The sequence below is a fragment of the Garra rufa genome, chromosome 20 (assembly GCF_049309525.1).
Source record: "Garra rufa chromosome 20, GarRuf1.0, whole genome shotgun sequence".
In the NCBI taxonomy this organism is placed as follows: Eukaryota; Metazoa; Chordata; class Actinopteri; order Cypriniformes; family Cyprinidae; genus Garra; species Garra rufa.
Window position 1 is genome coordinate 38,256,055 of NC_133380.1, and position 16,855 is coordinate 38,272,909.

The 16,855-nt window shown below is 33.5% G+C and overlaps 1 protein-coding gene across 1 annotated transcript; it reads right to left on the reverse strand.

Annotated features, from left to right (window-relative positions):
• Window positions 1–749: 749 nt before the first annotated feature.
• On the reverse strand, window positions 750–14,933 carry prkacba (protein kinase, cAMP-dependent, catalytic, beta a). The gene is made up of 10 exons (XM_073825418.1): window positions 14,647–14,933; window positions 12,381–12,442; window positions 12,154–12,282; window positions 6,985–7,083; window positions 6,505–6,587; window positions 5,853–5,979; window positions 5,645–5,740; window positions 5,187–5,309; window positions 2,612–2,776; window positions 750–2,518 (listed from the first exon to the last, which is right to left on the reverse strand). The coding sequence occupies exons 1-10, from the start codon at window positions 14,822–14,824 to the stop codon at window positions 2,393–2,395; spliced, it is 1,188 nt and encodes a 395-aa protein (XP_073681519.1). The 5' UTR covers window positions 14,825–14,933; the 3' UTR covers window positions 750–2,392.
• Window positions 14,934–16,855: the final 1,922 nt, after the last annotated feature.

The following is a 16,855-nucleotide window of genomic DNA, read 5'->3' on the forward strand; positions in this document are numbered from 1 at the left end:
TGTAGTTGTTCACAATCTTGTCGCTATCTCTTCAACAGTGAACATGTAATTAAAAACAATCATTAGTTACATTACATAAATAAAGAAAAAAGGTAAATCAGCATCTCGACAAGCAATTAACATACATTAATTACAAGAACCGTAAGTCTCTCAGCTTTGTTATTTCTTGCTTATGCTAATGCATCAAGGTAGTGACCTATTTCTTCAGATGAGTAAAGGTATTTTTTCAATGCTTATTTACATGTTCCATAAAAGTATACCTTATTTTTAAATCAGCACAATTATCTTAAACATAAAAGTTACAATTTAGTGTTATTATTAGCATTAGCATTCCATAAGTTTTGTTTTTGAAGTGGGAAAGTAAAATCTTTCACAATCACACTGCAAAAAATGCTTTTATAGTTTAGATTATATATATATTTTTTTGTCTTGTTTCCAGCCAAAATATCTAAAAATTCTTAAATCAAGAAGCATTTTCTAGACGAGTAAAAATTATTGTCTTGTAGGCCTATTCAGAAAAAAAGTCAAAATTAAGTGCATTTTTTGCTTTAAACAAGCCAAATAATTTACTCGTCTAGAAAATCCTTCTTGATTTAAGAATCTTTAGATATTTTGTCTGGAAACAAGACAAAAAATCTAAGCTAGAAAAGCATTTTTTGCAGTGCATACTCACAGACAAACAGTAGTGACAGAAGGCACTGAGCATTATAAAGCAATGTAAATCATTTTCTTTTATTCAGTGTCAAAACAATTTGTTCCAAAATTGCACAGCATAATCTTTACAGCAGATATAAAATTTCCCTTAACAAAAGTATTCACATGGCCCATAAGTATACACTGCAAAAAATGCTTTTCTTACTTAGATTTTTTGTCTTGTTTCCAGCCAAAATATCTAAAAATTCTTAAATTAAGAAGCATTTTCTAGACGAGTAAAAATTATTGTCTTGTTTTCAGAAAAAACTTGTCAAAATTAAGTGTGTTTTTGCTTGAAACAGGCAAAATAATCTGCCAATGGGGTAAGAAAAATAATCTTGTTTTCTGTTTGAAATAAGATTTTTTTTCTTACCCCATTGGCAGATTATTTTGCTTGTTCTAAGCAAAAACTCACTTAATTTGGCTTGTTTTTTTCTGAAAACAAGAAAATAATTTTTACTCGTCTAGAAAATCCATCTTGATTTAAGAATTTTCAGATATTTTGGCTGGAAACAAGACAAAAAATCTAAGTAAAAAATAATCTGCCAGCGGGGTAAGAAAAATAATCTGGTTTTCTGTTTGAAATAAGGTATTTTTGCTTACCCCATTGGCAGATTATTTATCTTAACTCACTTAATTTTGAATTGTTTTTTCTGAAAACAAGAAAATAATTTTTACTCATCTAGAAAATCCTACTTAATTTAAGAATTTTTAGATATTTTGGCTAGAAACAAGACAAAAAAATCTCAGTGCCTTCTGTCACTACTGTTTGTCTGTATAAGACAAAGTGAGAAAAGCATTTTTTGCAGTGTGGAAGTTGCACAAATCCAAGGCATCTTTTCTTTACAATTTCAGTGTAAGACTTTAGATTAAATAACAGGATCATATATGATTGATATGTGTTACCACTGTTTTTAGGAGATATTTTGCAGGAATTTTAGATCATACTTTCTGTACTTTATTTTCCTGTACAACCAAAAGCTTTCTTCAGCATGCATATTCCACAGATATCAAGCACACACACTTGAATATAATGGGACATTGAGCATTTTTCATGTGTTAATAATGAACATATACTTTTCTTTAATGTCTTGATTTTTTCACTCACTTCTAGACTCTAACAGACATGAGTAAAACAAAAAATTCTAATAGGTTTTATTTATTTTATAAATTAATTAACATAAAAGAGGAACACAAGGAAAATAACATAAGAAACTCAAATTTAATCATAAATGTTTCCAAACAGAAGAACAAGAATGTGATTTTTTTAATGCAGTATACCAAACTTCATGCACCATTCAGACACTTGTGAATTTCCAAATCTCTCTACACTCTTAAAAATAAAGGTGCTTTAAAAGGTTCTTCACAGCGATGCCATGAAAGAAACATTTTTGGTTCCACAAAGAACCATTCAGTGAAAGGTTCTTTGAAGAACCATCTCTTTCTTACCTTTTCTTATAATCTGAAGAACCTTCTTTCACCACTAAGAGCCTTTTGTGAAACAGAAAGGTTCTTCAGATATTAAAGGTTATTAATGGAACCTTTTAGACAAAAAGGGTTCTTCTATGGCATTGTGAAGCACCTTTACTTTTAAGAGTAATGTGTGGGAAATAAAACTGATGTTCTTGGATTCAGCTTTGAAGGTGTGAAACAAAACAAAATGCCCATGGTAACTTTTACTAAAGCCTGTACAGAGACTCTAAAACTCCAAGAACTCTTTTGTACATTTCTCTGTGACAGAAACCCGGATGTCTTCCTCGTCGTACTCATCAAAATGACTTGTGTCTCCAGGCCCTCTGCACTTTGGTATGATGGGAGCGTCAACCTGCAAAAACATTGAAAAAAATAAACCAGATTACAAAAGAGCAGTTCTCAAGAACCAATTAAAAACTTAAAAGTAATAAACAAAAGGCCAAACCTTCTTCTCAAAGATTGCAATCCAGTCTGTCGTACCAAACCATCTGTGGTTTTTGATGTCATTGACGCCATTTTTCAAATTGCCAAAGCGCTTTGTGAGGTCCACCTGCAGCAGATTGCGCAGGAGATCCTTCAGGTCTGAACTAAAGTGTGAAGGGAATCGTGCCTATGGAAATGAAATATTTATCTGTTAGAATTGTCTAAAACATTTCAGAGATGAGATGTGTCCAACTTCTTCTGACATTTATTAGTGTAATTGCTATTTTTTTTTTAATTGTTTTAAGCATAAGTGAGGTTTATTCTTGAAAAAAAGGAAAAAATAGCAATTACGCATAATTCAATTTGAGTAAATTTATCCTGCTTTAAGAAAATTTAGATTTTTTGCCAAACAAGATTAAGAAAATTACTTTTGCTGTGTAAATGCCCTTACCAAAAAGAAGTACTTCAAGTTTATTTTAGTAAGTATACTTAAGTAAGGTACAGGTATATTTTTAAGTATATTTTATGTAGTAAGTAGACAAATATCAGTGTACTGTACTATTTCAATACTCCTTGGGACTAAATTGGGCCACTTTCTAGTATATAAAAGTATACTTTTAAGTATAAGAGTAGTAAACTTTGAGTACACAACTAGTTTACATCTATGTTTTTAGTTTGTACTGCAAGTATACTGAAAGTGAACTTATAGGTAAACTGATAGTGTACTAGTTAAATACTTTTATGCATTTTTAGTACACTTTGAAGTATAGTCTCAGTAAACTACTAGTTTAGTAGTTTTATACTGGAAGTACACTCGTAAATTTTCTTTAAGAGAACTTTACGTCATACTTTAAGCATACTACTATGTCCCTATTTAGGTATTAATTTGTATAGATTTTGTTATATGAATAGCTGAACATCAAAAGAAAGAACAGGGTATCTGCTTTAAACAAAAATATTTCATTGTAGCTTCATGCATTGCTTTTTATAAACACTTGAATGTGGGTACGTTTCATAAATAAAAAATAATAAATAAATAAACAACATTTTGAACAAAAAGCTAGAAAAAAAGACTATTCATGGTAATCAAAACGTAGATGGAGTCGATCAACACCCCGAAGCTTGACAGTCATTATTACCTCTTCATGGGTCAACATTTTATTCCATAATGTTACAAATCTATGGTTTTGATGCTGTTTTATGTCTGACGATTGTGTTAGATTACATGTGGAAGCATCTGTTGTTTTGGTTTCTTCTTCACTTGTGTTTGGAAAATTCCAGAAGATGTGTAATAGCATATAATAATAAAAAAACATATTTTCAGAGCAAAAGTATAACTCAAATGTATTTAGACTTGTTCCTAAGTATAAGTCAAGTACACCTAGATGTCATTTTAAGTATATTTCTGAGAAGTACTGTATGTAAAGTACATTTCTGTGAAGCACATAAAAAGTAGACTGACAGTATACTTTCATATTTTTTAGTTTAAAAGAAGTATACTAATAGCACACTTGAATAAACTTCTTTTTCGTAAGGGTGTTTGAAAAAACAGGTGTACAGTTTCCCTGCCTATGAAATTAGTGTCCTGAGAAATCTGTGACAGAAATAGAAAGATAATTTCTCGTCATCCTGAAGACCTTAGTTAGCTCCCTCAGGTGTGTTTGATCAAGGTTAGAGCTAAGCTCTGCTTTAGGACAGGATTTGAGGAAAGTTTTGATATTGACCAAAATAAGTCTTAAAATGATTTTATGTGGCCAAACTGCTATGTTACATCACTGAAATATAAGATTGTACTAACTATCTACCACCTAACTAAGCAACTGACTAACAAACTGTTAACCAGCGTTACCAAGTCCGTGGTTTTCCTGTGGAATTGGGCTAGCTACTGTAGCACTGTTGCCGTGGGCTGTTTTTGTCTGCAGGTTGAAGCGACCCAAATAACATAATATTTGTAACTTGGAAACATGTATTTTAGCCCCCGGAACACTTTTTTTTTCTACTTTTGGGCTAGTTTTGAGTAACAATTGGGTGGGTTTTGTTGTGAAAACTGACAACCCTGCTGTTAACAAATCCCTCTGTAAAACCTTCAGGATATAGACAGCAATAAAAATGTAAAGTCTGGTGTGTGTAAGTACTACTGAAGTGGAAATCTGTTGACACAAATAGATAAAGTGCTATGAAAGAAACACTTCACAGTGTTTTCTGGATGTTTTTGTTCCACTAGTCTGAAAAAACACTTTATGAAAAACCAAAAAGCCCAAAATTACTGCGTTTTTGCCTGCAGTGTCTCCCCTTAAACATGATAAAGTCTCCCCTTTTCCCAACATGAGATAAACTCTTGAGTGGCCTGAAGATCAATACATTTTCAGCTCATTTAAATTTAATTAATTCTGGTCTCATACATAAAAACACATAATAACAATTCTTTTTAAACTCTTCCGATGGAGCAAAATACATGATGTAAAAAATGGTTAAAGAAATAGGGAAAAAATGTTGATATACGGTGAACAAAGAAGAGGTTTCTGTAACTGCCACTAATTCTGTAAAACAAAACAGAATTAAAAAAAAAAAGTAAAAATGACTGAAATACTTCTTACCTTGCCAGATACAATTTTTTCATAGATCTGAATAGGTTGATCAGCAAAGAAAGGTGGGTATCCAGCAGCCATTTCATAGATCAGAACACCCAAAGCCCACCAGTCAACAGCTTTGTTGTAGCCCTAACAAAGAAAAGAGAGAACACTGAGGATTTGTTCAACTTCTCAAAAAGTAAGAACTACATTCTTAAAAATAAAGGTGCTTCCCAAATGCCTTAGAAGAACCTTTTTTATCAAAATGGTTCCATAAAGAACCTTTAACATCTGAAGAACCTTTCTGTTTCACAAAAGGTTCTTTGAGGTGAAAGAAGGTTCTTCAGATTATAAAAAGTAATAACGAGATGGTTCTTTAAAGAACTATCTTCTTCGTGGAATCAAAAATGGTTCTTCTATGGCATCGCTGTGAAGAAACTTTTAAGCACCTTTATTTTTAAGAGTGTACTGCCATGTTTTCCTACCTTGCTGAGAATGATTTCTGGTGCCAGGTATTCTGGTGTACCACACAATGTCCAAGTTCTGCCTTTGACTCGTTTGGCAAAGCCAAAGTCTGTTACCTAAATCACATTCACATATAAGAGTTATGGATAACGCTCATTAAAATTGCACAACCAAAGTGAAGGTAACATTTCATTGGAAGACCAGCAGTTCGTGAGTAACATGGCACACCTGGATGTATCCCTGATGGTCAATGAGCAAGTTTTCAGGTTTAAGATCTCTGTAGATGAGGTCTAGTGCATGAAGATACTCGAACGTCAAAACAATCTGAGCAGCATAAAACCGTGCATTCTGCTCACTATAAGAAAAAAAAAACATGGTTATTTAATTAATATGTGACCCTGGACCACAAAACCAGTCTTAAGTAGCACAGGTATATTTGTAGCAATAGCCAAAAATACATTGTATGGGTCAAAATTATCGATTTTTCTTTTATGCCAAAAATCATTTGCATATTAAGTAAAGAACATCTTCCATGAAGATATTTTGTAAATTTTCTACCATAAATATATAAAAACTTGATTTTTGATTAGTGATATGCATTGCTGAGAACTTCATTTGGACAACTTTTAAGGCGATTTTCTCAATATTTAGATTTTTTTGCACCCACAGATTCCAGGTATTCAAATAGTTGTATCTCAGACAAACATTGCCCTATTTTAACAAACAATATATCAATGGAAAGCTTATTTACTCAGCTTTCAGATGGCGTAAGAATCTCAATTTCGATAAATTTATACTTATGACTGGTTTTGTGGTCCAGGGTCACATATGAGAAAAAAGACACATACAAAAAGAGCTTTTTTTATTTTAAGCTGTTCACCTGAATCTTCCAATCCGTCTCAGATGTGAGAACATCTCACCACCTTGGATATATTCCATGACCATGTATAAATTTGAATGATCCTGTTCAGGTTGTTAAAAAGAAAACAACATAATGCTATGAAATTAATTTCTGTTTTTATGTATAAATGCTGCAATTTACACTCTTAAAACTAAAGGTGGTTCACGATGCCATAGAAGAACCTTTTTTGTCTAAATGGTTCCATAAAGAACCTTTAACATTTGAAGAACCTTTCTGTTTCTCAAAAGGTTCTTTGTGGCAAAAGAAGGTTCTTCAGATTATAAAAAGGTAAGAAAGAGATGGTTCTTTAAAGGACCTTTGACTGAGTGGTTCTTTGTGGAAGCAAAAATGGTTCTTCCATGGCATCGCTGTGAAGAACCTTTTAAAGCAGCTTTATTTTTAAGAGTGTAGCTTTAGCCCAGACATTGTATTTCTGTTTAATATAAATTGTCTGTGTACCTTAAAAGCGAACTCCAGCTTCACAAGGAAAGGAAAGGACACTGCTTGTAATATTTTTTTCTCGTTTAATGTATGTTCTATCTGTTTAAGCTTCACCACCTGAAAAATAATCAAAAGCAGAGGGAAATTAGGGATATAAAAAAAGAAACAAAAACAAAAAGACTAACACACATTTAAAAAACTACAAAATATATATTCTTTTAGCATTCTTTTTAACATACCAAAAGCACCTAGTATTATAAATAAGTAAGGTTAAGGTGGGATAAATTATCCTTTTTATCCCTTGGACCTGATTTTTTTTAATTTTTTTTTTATTGAATACTGCTAAAGCAACCTAATTTGTGAGAAAAACAAGCTTAAAGAAAGAGTGATATACACTCTTAAAAAATAAATGTCATAGAAGAACCTTTTTTGTCTAAATGGTTCCATAAAGAACTTTTAAAATCTTTCTGTTTCACAAAAGGTTCTTTGTTGCAAAGAAGGTTCTTTAGATTATAAAAAGGTATAAGAGATGGTTCTTTAAAAAATCTTTGACTGAATGGTTCTTTGTAAAACCAAAAATGGTTCTTCTATTGTATCGCTGTGAAGAACCTTTTGAAGCATCTATCGCCAATTACTAAAATAAATACGTACACAAAATAAAAATTCATTAGACTGGATAATATAGATTCACAACAGATTATCTTTTTTCCCTAATTTGTTAGATCAGAGTCACATGAGAATAAATGGTTCATATTTGACTCCTTTCACCATTGTTTTAATGCATGATCCTTTCTAAATTGTTCTAACAACAACATGTTTTGGTTTCATAAGTTACGTGACACTTTATCAGTCTTGACTATGTGACAGTCGTCAGTGGAAACATCATCATGGCTACTCGCTGCGGTTTGATCCTGTCAGCAGAGGAAGTTTCAGTTTCCTCCCTACTCTGTAAATATATTTGTAGTATTTCACTTTATGTTCTGGTACATGAAACAAAGCCCAGACTAGCCAGACTCAACTGAAACTGTGACAATTATCCTGCTTTTGAATTTCCTGAAATTCCAAATTGACAATCAATTCCAGTGTTTAAAAATGTGAGAAATATTTGCAGTAAATTTGATTTGAAATAAATAAAGTATAACTTTTTCAATCTAAGAGAGGTGTAATTACAAAAAACATTCTCATTTTCATTCACAAATCAGTTTTTAATTTTTTTTGGTAAACAATGTCTTCTGTAACATGGATAAAAATATATTTTTCATAAACAAATTATGTTTATATTATGTTTTTTTTTTATTTATAGTAATACACTCTTAAAAATAAAAGTGCTTTAAAAGGTTCTTCACAGCGTTACCATAGAAGAACCATTTTTGGTTCCACAAAGAACCATTCAGTCAAAGGTTCTTTAAAGAATCATCTCTTTCTTACCTTTTTATAATCTGAAGAATCTTCTTTTCGCCACTAAGAACCTTTTGTGAAACAAAAAGCTTCTTCAGATGTTAAAGGTTCTTTATGGAACCATTTAGACAAAAAAGCTTCTTCTATGGCATCGCGAAGCACCTTTACTTGTAAGAGTGCAGTAGCTTTTTAATTTAGGTGTTTCATCTGAATGAAATGCGACTTATATAATAACTCAGGAAATAATTTGAAAACATACAACAAATAAAACTTTTAAAATTAAGTTGCTTTTAAGCCTTTCAGTTTGAGCAACTTAAAATCTTACACAGCAAAAACTTATAATGTCAAACTTGGTGCTGAGCATGATAGTCATATAATAAACTGAAATAGTTTGTGTTTTTGATTAAAACATGGGGACTTATGAGCACCTTTTTTTTCAAATTCAGAATTAATGTATGTTTTAACTTTATGTATTGTCAATATTTTTAAATATGTTTAGTTTCGAAATCACCATTAGGAATCATATTTGTTTTATTGGTGCATAAAGACAATATGATCTATAGGATGTTTGTTTAAGTTTGTGTCACTAACTGATACACAAATTAAGCATAAGATTGTTTAATGGAAAGGTCTGATTAGTATAAATTTTGCATCATTAATGTGTAATATTGATATGCAATATTGATATCCATAATGCAAGCTTATTAGACTTGCATTAGACAACTATAAAGTTTTATTAATTGTTCCAATTCTATGAGAATAGGGAAGTTCACACCACAGCTATATTTTGATGACAGAGAAACAATATTTTTTTCCAGTTGATGTAAGCTAAAAATGTTAACAACTAATCAGAATCCACAGATGCTCAGGCCTGAGCCCTGCACTTGTCTGACAACTTATCAGAACAAGGCCTGTGCAACAGTCATTAAAATAGTTCAGTTTTGGTTTTTAATGGCAAAGTGGCTAGATTTCGTTATGTATCTTTATTAAGTTAATTTAGAAATATGGAACATTTTATGTTTGTTAAATTCAAGCTTTTGTTTTTTAAAGTAACAACCAAGTGAAAAGCGGCATTGATTCGAGCATGTTTGATCAATTTAGCCTTCTCAAATCAACACGACTTGCCTCAAATAAAATCTATAGACATAAAACATTTCACAATATTAATTTAAACATGTATACTAGATAAATGTGCGCTGTAAGCACGCTTTGCAGGACATAAAAGCGCCAGTGGAAACCTAAAAATACGCCATCATTTTTGCTCATAAACTTAAGAGTATATGTGACCCTGGACCACAAAACCAGTCTTAAGTCGCTGGGGTATATTTGTAGCAATAGCCAAAAATACATTGTACGGGTCAAAATTATTGATTTTTCTTTTATGTCAAAAATCATTAGGAAATTCAGTAAAGATCATGTTCCATGAAGATTTTTTGTAAAATTCCTACTGTAAATCTATCTAAATGTAATTTTTGATTAGTAATATGCATTGTTAAGAACTTAATTTGGACAACTTTAAAGGTGCACCCTTAGATTCCAGATTTTCAAATAGATGTATCTCGGCCAAATATTGTCCTATCATAACAAACCATACATCAATAGAAAGCTTTTTTATTGAGATTTCATATGATGTATATATCTCTGTTTTGTAAAATTTAACCTTATGACTGGTTTTGTGGTCCAGGGTCACATATATCATTCGGAACTGCAAAAGGTCTACTTTTATTTGTGTGCACTCACAATATCAACAAAACGTTGTGCTTTTGTGAAATAGCTAAAGATGCGCTTTCTGCCGCCTTTGTCTTGAAGAGGAGCGCATCACAAAAAGGACTCGAAACTCAGCGAATATTCACAGACATTAAACATATATGTGACCCTGGACCACAAAACCAGTCTTAAGTCGCTGGGGTATATTTGTAGCAATGGCCAAAAATACATTGCATGGGTCAAAATTTTTTATTTTTCTTTTATGCCATAAATCATTAGGTAATTAAGTAAAGATCATGTTCTATGAAGATTTTTTGTAAAACTGCTACAGTAAATATATCAAAATGTAATTTTTGATTAGTAATATGCCTCGTTAAGAACCTAATTTGGACAACTTTAAAGGTGATTTTCTCAGTATTTTGATTTTTTTGCACCCTTTGATTCTTGATTTTCAAATAGATGTATCTCGGCCAAATATTGTCCTATCATAACAAACCACACATAAATAGAAAGCTTATTTATTGAACTTTCATATGATATATACATCTCAGTTTTGTAAAATTCCTACAATAAACCTTATGACTGGTTTTGTGGTCCAGGGTCACATATTTGAAGAATGCTTTAAATGACTACTTTAAAACGAAAGAATTCATGTAATAAAATAATGTTATATTGCTTAAAGTTAATGTAAAAATTCTACTACTCTGCTCAATAAAAAGTCAGTCACATCCAACCTGTCTTTACATTTAACATGAAAAACAGCAATAAAAACGTAGGCTTCAACTTAGTTAACTGGGTGATTTATGAGAAAAATAAAACAATGTTGGCAAAGTTATAGGCTTGTTGGCTTTTCTGAGGTAGGCTAAATGTTATGTTCATACTATTAGGCTATGACTTATTAAGAAAATGTTTTATTGATTTTTTTTTAACTCTGATTGATCGATTTCATCAGACATGGTTTTTATATATATTTTTTAACATGAATTCAATTTTTTATATGTTTATCTTGTGCTGCAAATATTAAAGAGAAAAAGACAATTGATTCACATGCCGCTTGATTGGAGGCGAATATCTCCCTACAAATTAAAGAGCGTACAAACATTTATTGTTTGTATTTTATCATGAAATTGACAGAATTTATAGGCTGAGACTTGCATGCTACAAATAACGAATGGACTTGAAAACTGACTTTAAATATTATTTCCAAGCATTTATACCCTGATTAAAACAGCTTGTGAATACTCACGTAACATTATGTACTAAAGAAAACAAGTTACACATTTTTTTTTGCATATGGGCCCAGGGCTGACTTCCTACGTGAACTGGTCTTAAATCATTTACTTTTGAGTACTTATGGCTTATGTTCTCTGAAATAACATCCCACATTTTTTTAACATTACAACAATTTATTACATAGGTTGAAGTTTTTTTTACAGTGGGGCACTAAAAAGATGAGTGTCTTTATAATAAATTCCTATAGTAAATTCCCTCTTCTTGAAAAACCTGAAAAATCTTGCATCTCTGCAAGACCCAGGATGTACTCATTAAGAGAAACCAGGACTGTGCTAAAGAATGGTATGTCTCAAAGAGATTCACAAAAACAAATGTCATCTACAGCACTGCAAAAAATGCTTTTCTTACTTAGATTTTTTGTCTTGTTTCCAGCCAAAATATCTAAAAAATTTTGAATCAGGAAGGATTTTCTAGACGAGTAAAAATGAGTGTCTTGTTTTTAGTAAAAACAGGTCAAAATTAGGTGAGTTTTTGCTTGAAACAATCAAAATAATCTGCCAATGGGGTAGGCAAAATAATCTAGTTGTCTGCTTGAAATAAGATTTTTTTTCTTACCCCATTGGCAGATTTTGCTTGTTTTAAGCAAAAACTCACTTCATTTTCACTTGTTTTTACTAAAAACAAGATAATAATTGTTACTTTTCTAGAAAATCCATCCTGATTCAAGATCTTTTAGATATTTTGGCTGGAAACAAGACAAAAAATCTAAGTAAGAAAAGCATTTTTTGCAGTGAGAGGACAAAAACGGTTGCTGGATCATGCAGGAGGACATACAGTATGCATACTCACTTTTTCTTTGTCCAGAATCTTCATAGCATAGTATCGTCCCGACTGTCTGTGCTTGACTAACATTACTCTTCCAAAAGATCCAGTGCCAAGAGTTTTCAGTCTGTCAAAATCATCCAGACACGATGTGCTCTGCAGAACCAAAGTCAGAAGTCAACAATCAGTTCTGCTGAAAACAACTGACTTTGACTTTACTGTTTATGGTATATTTGTATATAAAGCTCTCATACCTGTGGCTGACAATCCCATTTTCTTAAGAAATCCTCTTTGGATTTTTCCAAGACTTCTTTCACTAAATGAACAGAGAACAGAATTAACAGTAGGAATTATGAATTGCCAAAGGATAACTCAATATTTATTTTAAGATAAACAGTAAATTGCTTTATTTCTAACAGAACAGTTTATCATTCTGTTAACATCCTCTGGGATTTCTAATTCTGAGCATGGTAGCTATTGTATGTTTTCGTAGAAGATTTAAAAAGGGGGCATCTTTAAATGTCAGTGGAGGGACTAGTCGTCCTTATGAAAGAACAACACCATATATGTTAGACAGATAAAGTATGTTCTTTTGCTAGCTACCCTTACCACAAAGTATATTTAAAGTATATTTTTAAGTATACTTTATGTTGTAAGTATACAGATATCAGTGTACTAGTAGTACACTTTTAAGTGTACTATTTCGATGCTCCTTGGAACTAAATTGGCCCACTTTCTAGTATATAAAAGTATAAGTATAATTTTTAACCGATTGTTATGCCAATTAATAACCGGTGCAGATTAATCGGCAAAACCGATACATCGGTCGACATCTACTAAAAGTATATTTTTAAGTATACTTTAAGTATAAGAGTAGTAAACTTTGAGTACACAACTAGTTTACATCTATGTTTTTAGTTTGTACTGCAAGTATACTAAAAGTGAACTTATAGGTATACTGATAGTGTACTAATGAAATACTTTTTATGCAAGTAAACTACTAGTTTAGTAGTTTTATACTTTAAGTATACTACTATGTCCCTACTTAGGTATCAATTTTACTTTGTGATATGAATATCTGAACATACAAAACATCAAAGAACAGGGTATCATGAAAAGACTATTCATGATAATAAAAACATAGTCAATCAACACCCCAAAGCTTGACAGTCATTATTATCTCTTCATGGGTCGACATTTTTTTCCATAACGTTACACAGTTTTCCATATCTATTGTTTTGATGCTGTTTTATGTCTGACGATTGTGTTAGATTACATGTGGAAGCATCTGTTGTTTCGGTTTCTTCTTCACTTGTGTTTTGGAAATTCTGTACAGAAGATGTACAATAGCGTCCCTAGCGTATAACAATGATAACACAGATTCTCAGAGCACAAGTATAGCTCAAATATATTTGGACTTTTTCCTAAGTATAAGTCAAGTATACTTAAATGCCATTTTAAGTATATTTCTGAGAAGTACATGGAAAGTAGACTGAAAGTATACTTATTTTGGTTTAAAAGAAGTATACTAATAGCACACTTGAATAAACGTATTTTTCGTAAGGGTATAGTGAACTGAAAGATATCAAATTGCAGGCAGGTTTCTTTCAGCTACAGTATTTGTGTTGAATTTTGTGTTAAAAAAAACACATTTCTAACTTGTGAAACCATTGTGAAACCAAAAGCAAAGTTGGCTTAACACAGAATGTGTTATAAAATGTGGATGATTTCTGCTTGTTTGCGGTCTTGCCATTTCATTTAGTGACTAATTAACAAATCCTTCATAAAATCTGGTTGGTCAATAGCATACTCAGTAAAACTACATTTAATTTCCTATATATGCTTACTTTATCCAGAGAGATTATGGAAAGTAAATGTTCATTATTGAAAAAAAAAAAAATTCTACAGTATAATATCTCTCCATGTGACAACTTTACTAGATAAATAAGACTGTTTTCAATAAACCAGCTACAACAAACTTTAATATTAAAATACAGACTGAATATAAGATTTAAATATAAGATTTGATTGCATGTGTTTGTCAGTAGATGCATTCTCATGTATTTGGCTACATTTTTACTACATTTACAACCTATTATAAGGTCTGCCACTAGCTAGAAGGAAAGATAATACATTATGTATAGGGTGTTAACAGCTGCTTGTCACTATTAAGTTTAGTGTGCTTCAAGTTTTGCTGGCTGTGAGAAGCAAACTGATCTCTTCCTGTTGAAACCGCGAAAAGTCTGACAACAAAGTATACTGAAATATACTGCATGCACGTAGACAAGGCTAACACATTTTACTCTGCACTCTTCAGTTAATTACAATAAAAGACCCACATCATATCCTTTAATCTAGAGGCTGTGAAAATTAATCAAAGACCCTTTACAGTAAACATGATGATTTTATTTAGATCAAAAGTCAGTCAGTTTAAGAAAGCAGGCCTTTTGTGCATGCATTGCAGTTTCTTAATAGAAATAATGAAATATTTTGGAGATATAGAAAAAGGCATTGACTTACTTGTTGCATCCCAAAGGACGGTATACTCTGACACATGTGGGCCCTCATTCTCTGGTCCTTTCTCCTGATGCCCTTTCCGATATTTGTAAAAGAATCGGCTAGCTAACGTGTCCAGCCTTTGAAGGGCTGAGTTAGTGCCTGATGATTGCCCAAAGTTTGGATCTTTTGTCTGGGCCATCACACGCACGGTTCACACTGAAGGAAACTCTCAACTGGTTGATAACCAAAAATGCTCTTCAACTAAAGTCTCTGCAGCTCAGAAGTCATAGTCATTTCCTGTTTGAGAGGCTTAGGTTAACAAGCGAGTTTTTGTCGTACCACCAACTGAGCAAGTTATACTTCCTGGTTAGAGTATTCTGTGTTAAAGAAGAAGTAAATAAATCAGGCCCTTTGCTCAACACCCAAAACAGTGGAGAACAACAAAAAGACACTCTAAAGTTCCAAAGGCCACCACAAGGAGAATGTATTGATTCTCACTGAGAGATAACTTGTGAACACTACCCTGTGGAAAGGTGTTACGAAAATAGACTTACAGTTAAGGTATTACTGAAAAGACAGGTCAAGATCTTGATCATATCATTTGATGAGATCCTGATGAAATGTACATGCAATGTGCTTTAAGCGGAGACACTACAGGCAAAAACGTTTTTTTTTTTTTTTTTTTCATGAACCTGTCAAGTTTGAGTTTTTGGGCTTTTTGGTTTTTCATGTAGTGTTTTTTCAGACTAGTGGAAAGAAGACACTGTTAAGTTTTTCTTTTATAGCACTTTATCTATTTGTGTCAATAGATTTCAATTACAATCCATATTTTAAAGGCTGATTTCTCAAAATGAGATTTTTATTTTAAATCTCCACTTAAGTAGCACTTGCACAAACCAAACTTTACATTTTTATTCCTGCCTATATGCCTATATCCTGAAGGTTTTGACTCGTTTATATGTAATTTGCTTGATTTTATTCAACCCCCAAAATTGTGACGCGGCATCAGAAGAATCGAGAGACATAGGATCCATGTGCAACAGTTTATTATCAAAAGACAAATCAAACAGGCTTAGGTCAACAACGGCAAACTGGTGTGGTGAAGGCAAATCCAGAAGAGTAGTCAGAGTCCATGCAATGGGGTCGAGGCAGGCTGAGATCAACAAGAGTAGTCCGTAGGGAAAGCGTGGGTCGATAAAGGGCAGGCAGAAAAGGTTCACACACAGTATATCCAGTCCGGTTGGCAGCAGTAAGACAGTCCAATGAATAACGCTCAGGATTGGGTACATAACCGACAAAACTTCGCAGTGAATGAGCTGGCGTGGCACGCTCTTATGGCCGCCATAGAGGAAGTGAACCGGGAGACCCGGAACTGGAAATGAGCGTTCCCAGGCACGGGATTGTGGGTAATGTAGTCAATATTCAGGTGAAGGTTCCCGCTGGCGCGGGATAGAGGGAGCCACAGAGACCGCGCTTGTGACAGAGCCCCTCCCCTGCGAGTGCCTCCTGGCACGAGGAGGTGGCCGACGCCGAGGTCTTCCCCTACCACGAGGTCCTGGCCGATCTGGGTGGGTTGAATGGAATTCCGCGGTGAGAGATGGATCCAAGATGTCCTTGGCGGGCACCCAAGACCGTTCCTCGGGACCATAGTCCTCCCAGTCGACCAGGTATTGTAGGAGACCATTCCGGCGTCGGGAGTCCAGGATAGTACTGACTCTGTAGACCTCCTCGCCATCGATGATCAGGGGAGCGGGCACCTGTGGAGCGGTCTCGTCTAGGACCTCCCTCTCCTCCGGGCGACCAGCGGGCTTTAACAGAGAAACATGGAATGTGGGTGAGATACGGTATTCTGCAGGTAAGTCTAGTCTAAATGACACTGGAGTGATTTGACGGGTGATTTTGAATGGACCCACGTACCTGGGACTTAATTTCTTGCATGGTAAGCGAAGGCGTAGATTCCGTGTAGAGAGCCAAACCCATTGTCCTGGTTCGTAGGGTGGATTGGGCCGGCGCTGACGATCTGCCTGAACCTGATTGCGACGAACAGCTCTCTGGAGGTGGATGTGAGCTTGATTCCAGGTAGCTTCACTCTGCTGGAACCAGGAGTTTACAGCGGGGAGATCCGAAGGTTCCCCAGACCAGGGGAATAAGGGAGGTTGAAAACCCAGCACACATTGGAAAGGTGTCAGGTTAGTAGAGGGTTTTCTTAGTGAATTTTGAGCATACTCAG

What these genes read in the sequence shown, in the direction of transcription:
- prkacba (XM_073825418.1), bottom strand. Translation starts at nt 14,824, where the DNA reads ATGGCCCAGACAAAAGATCCAAACTTTGGGCAATCATCAGGCACTAAC. An exon ending in AGATTCTGGACAAAGAAAAA is followed by an intron (nt 7,084 to 12,153) that starts GTGAGTATGCAT and finishes ATTATTTTTCAG; the next exon opens with GTGGTGAAGCTTAAACAGAT. An exon ending in AAAAAATTGTATCTGGCAAG is followed by an intron (nt 2,777 to 5,186) that starts GTAAGAAGTATT and finishes TCATTTCCATAG; the next exon opens with GCACGATTCCCTTCACACTT.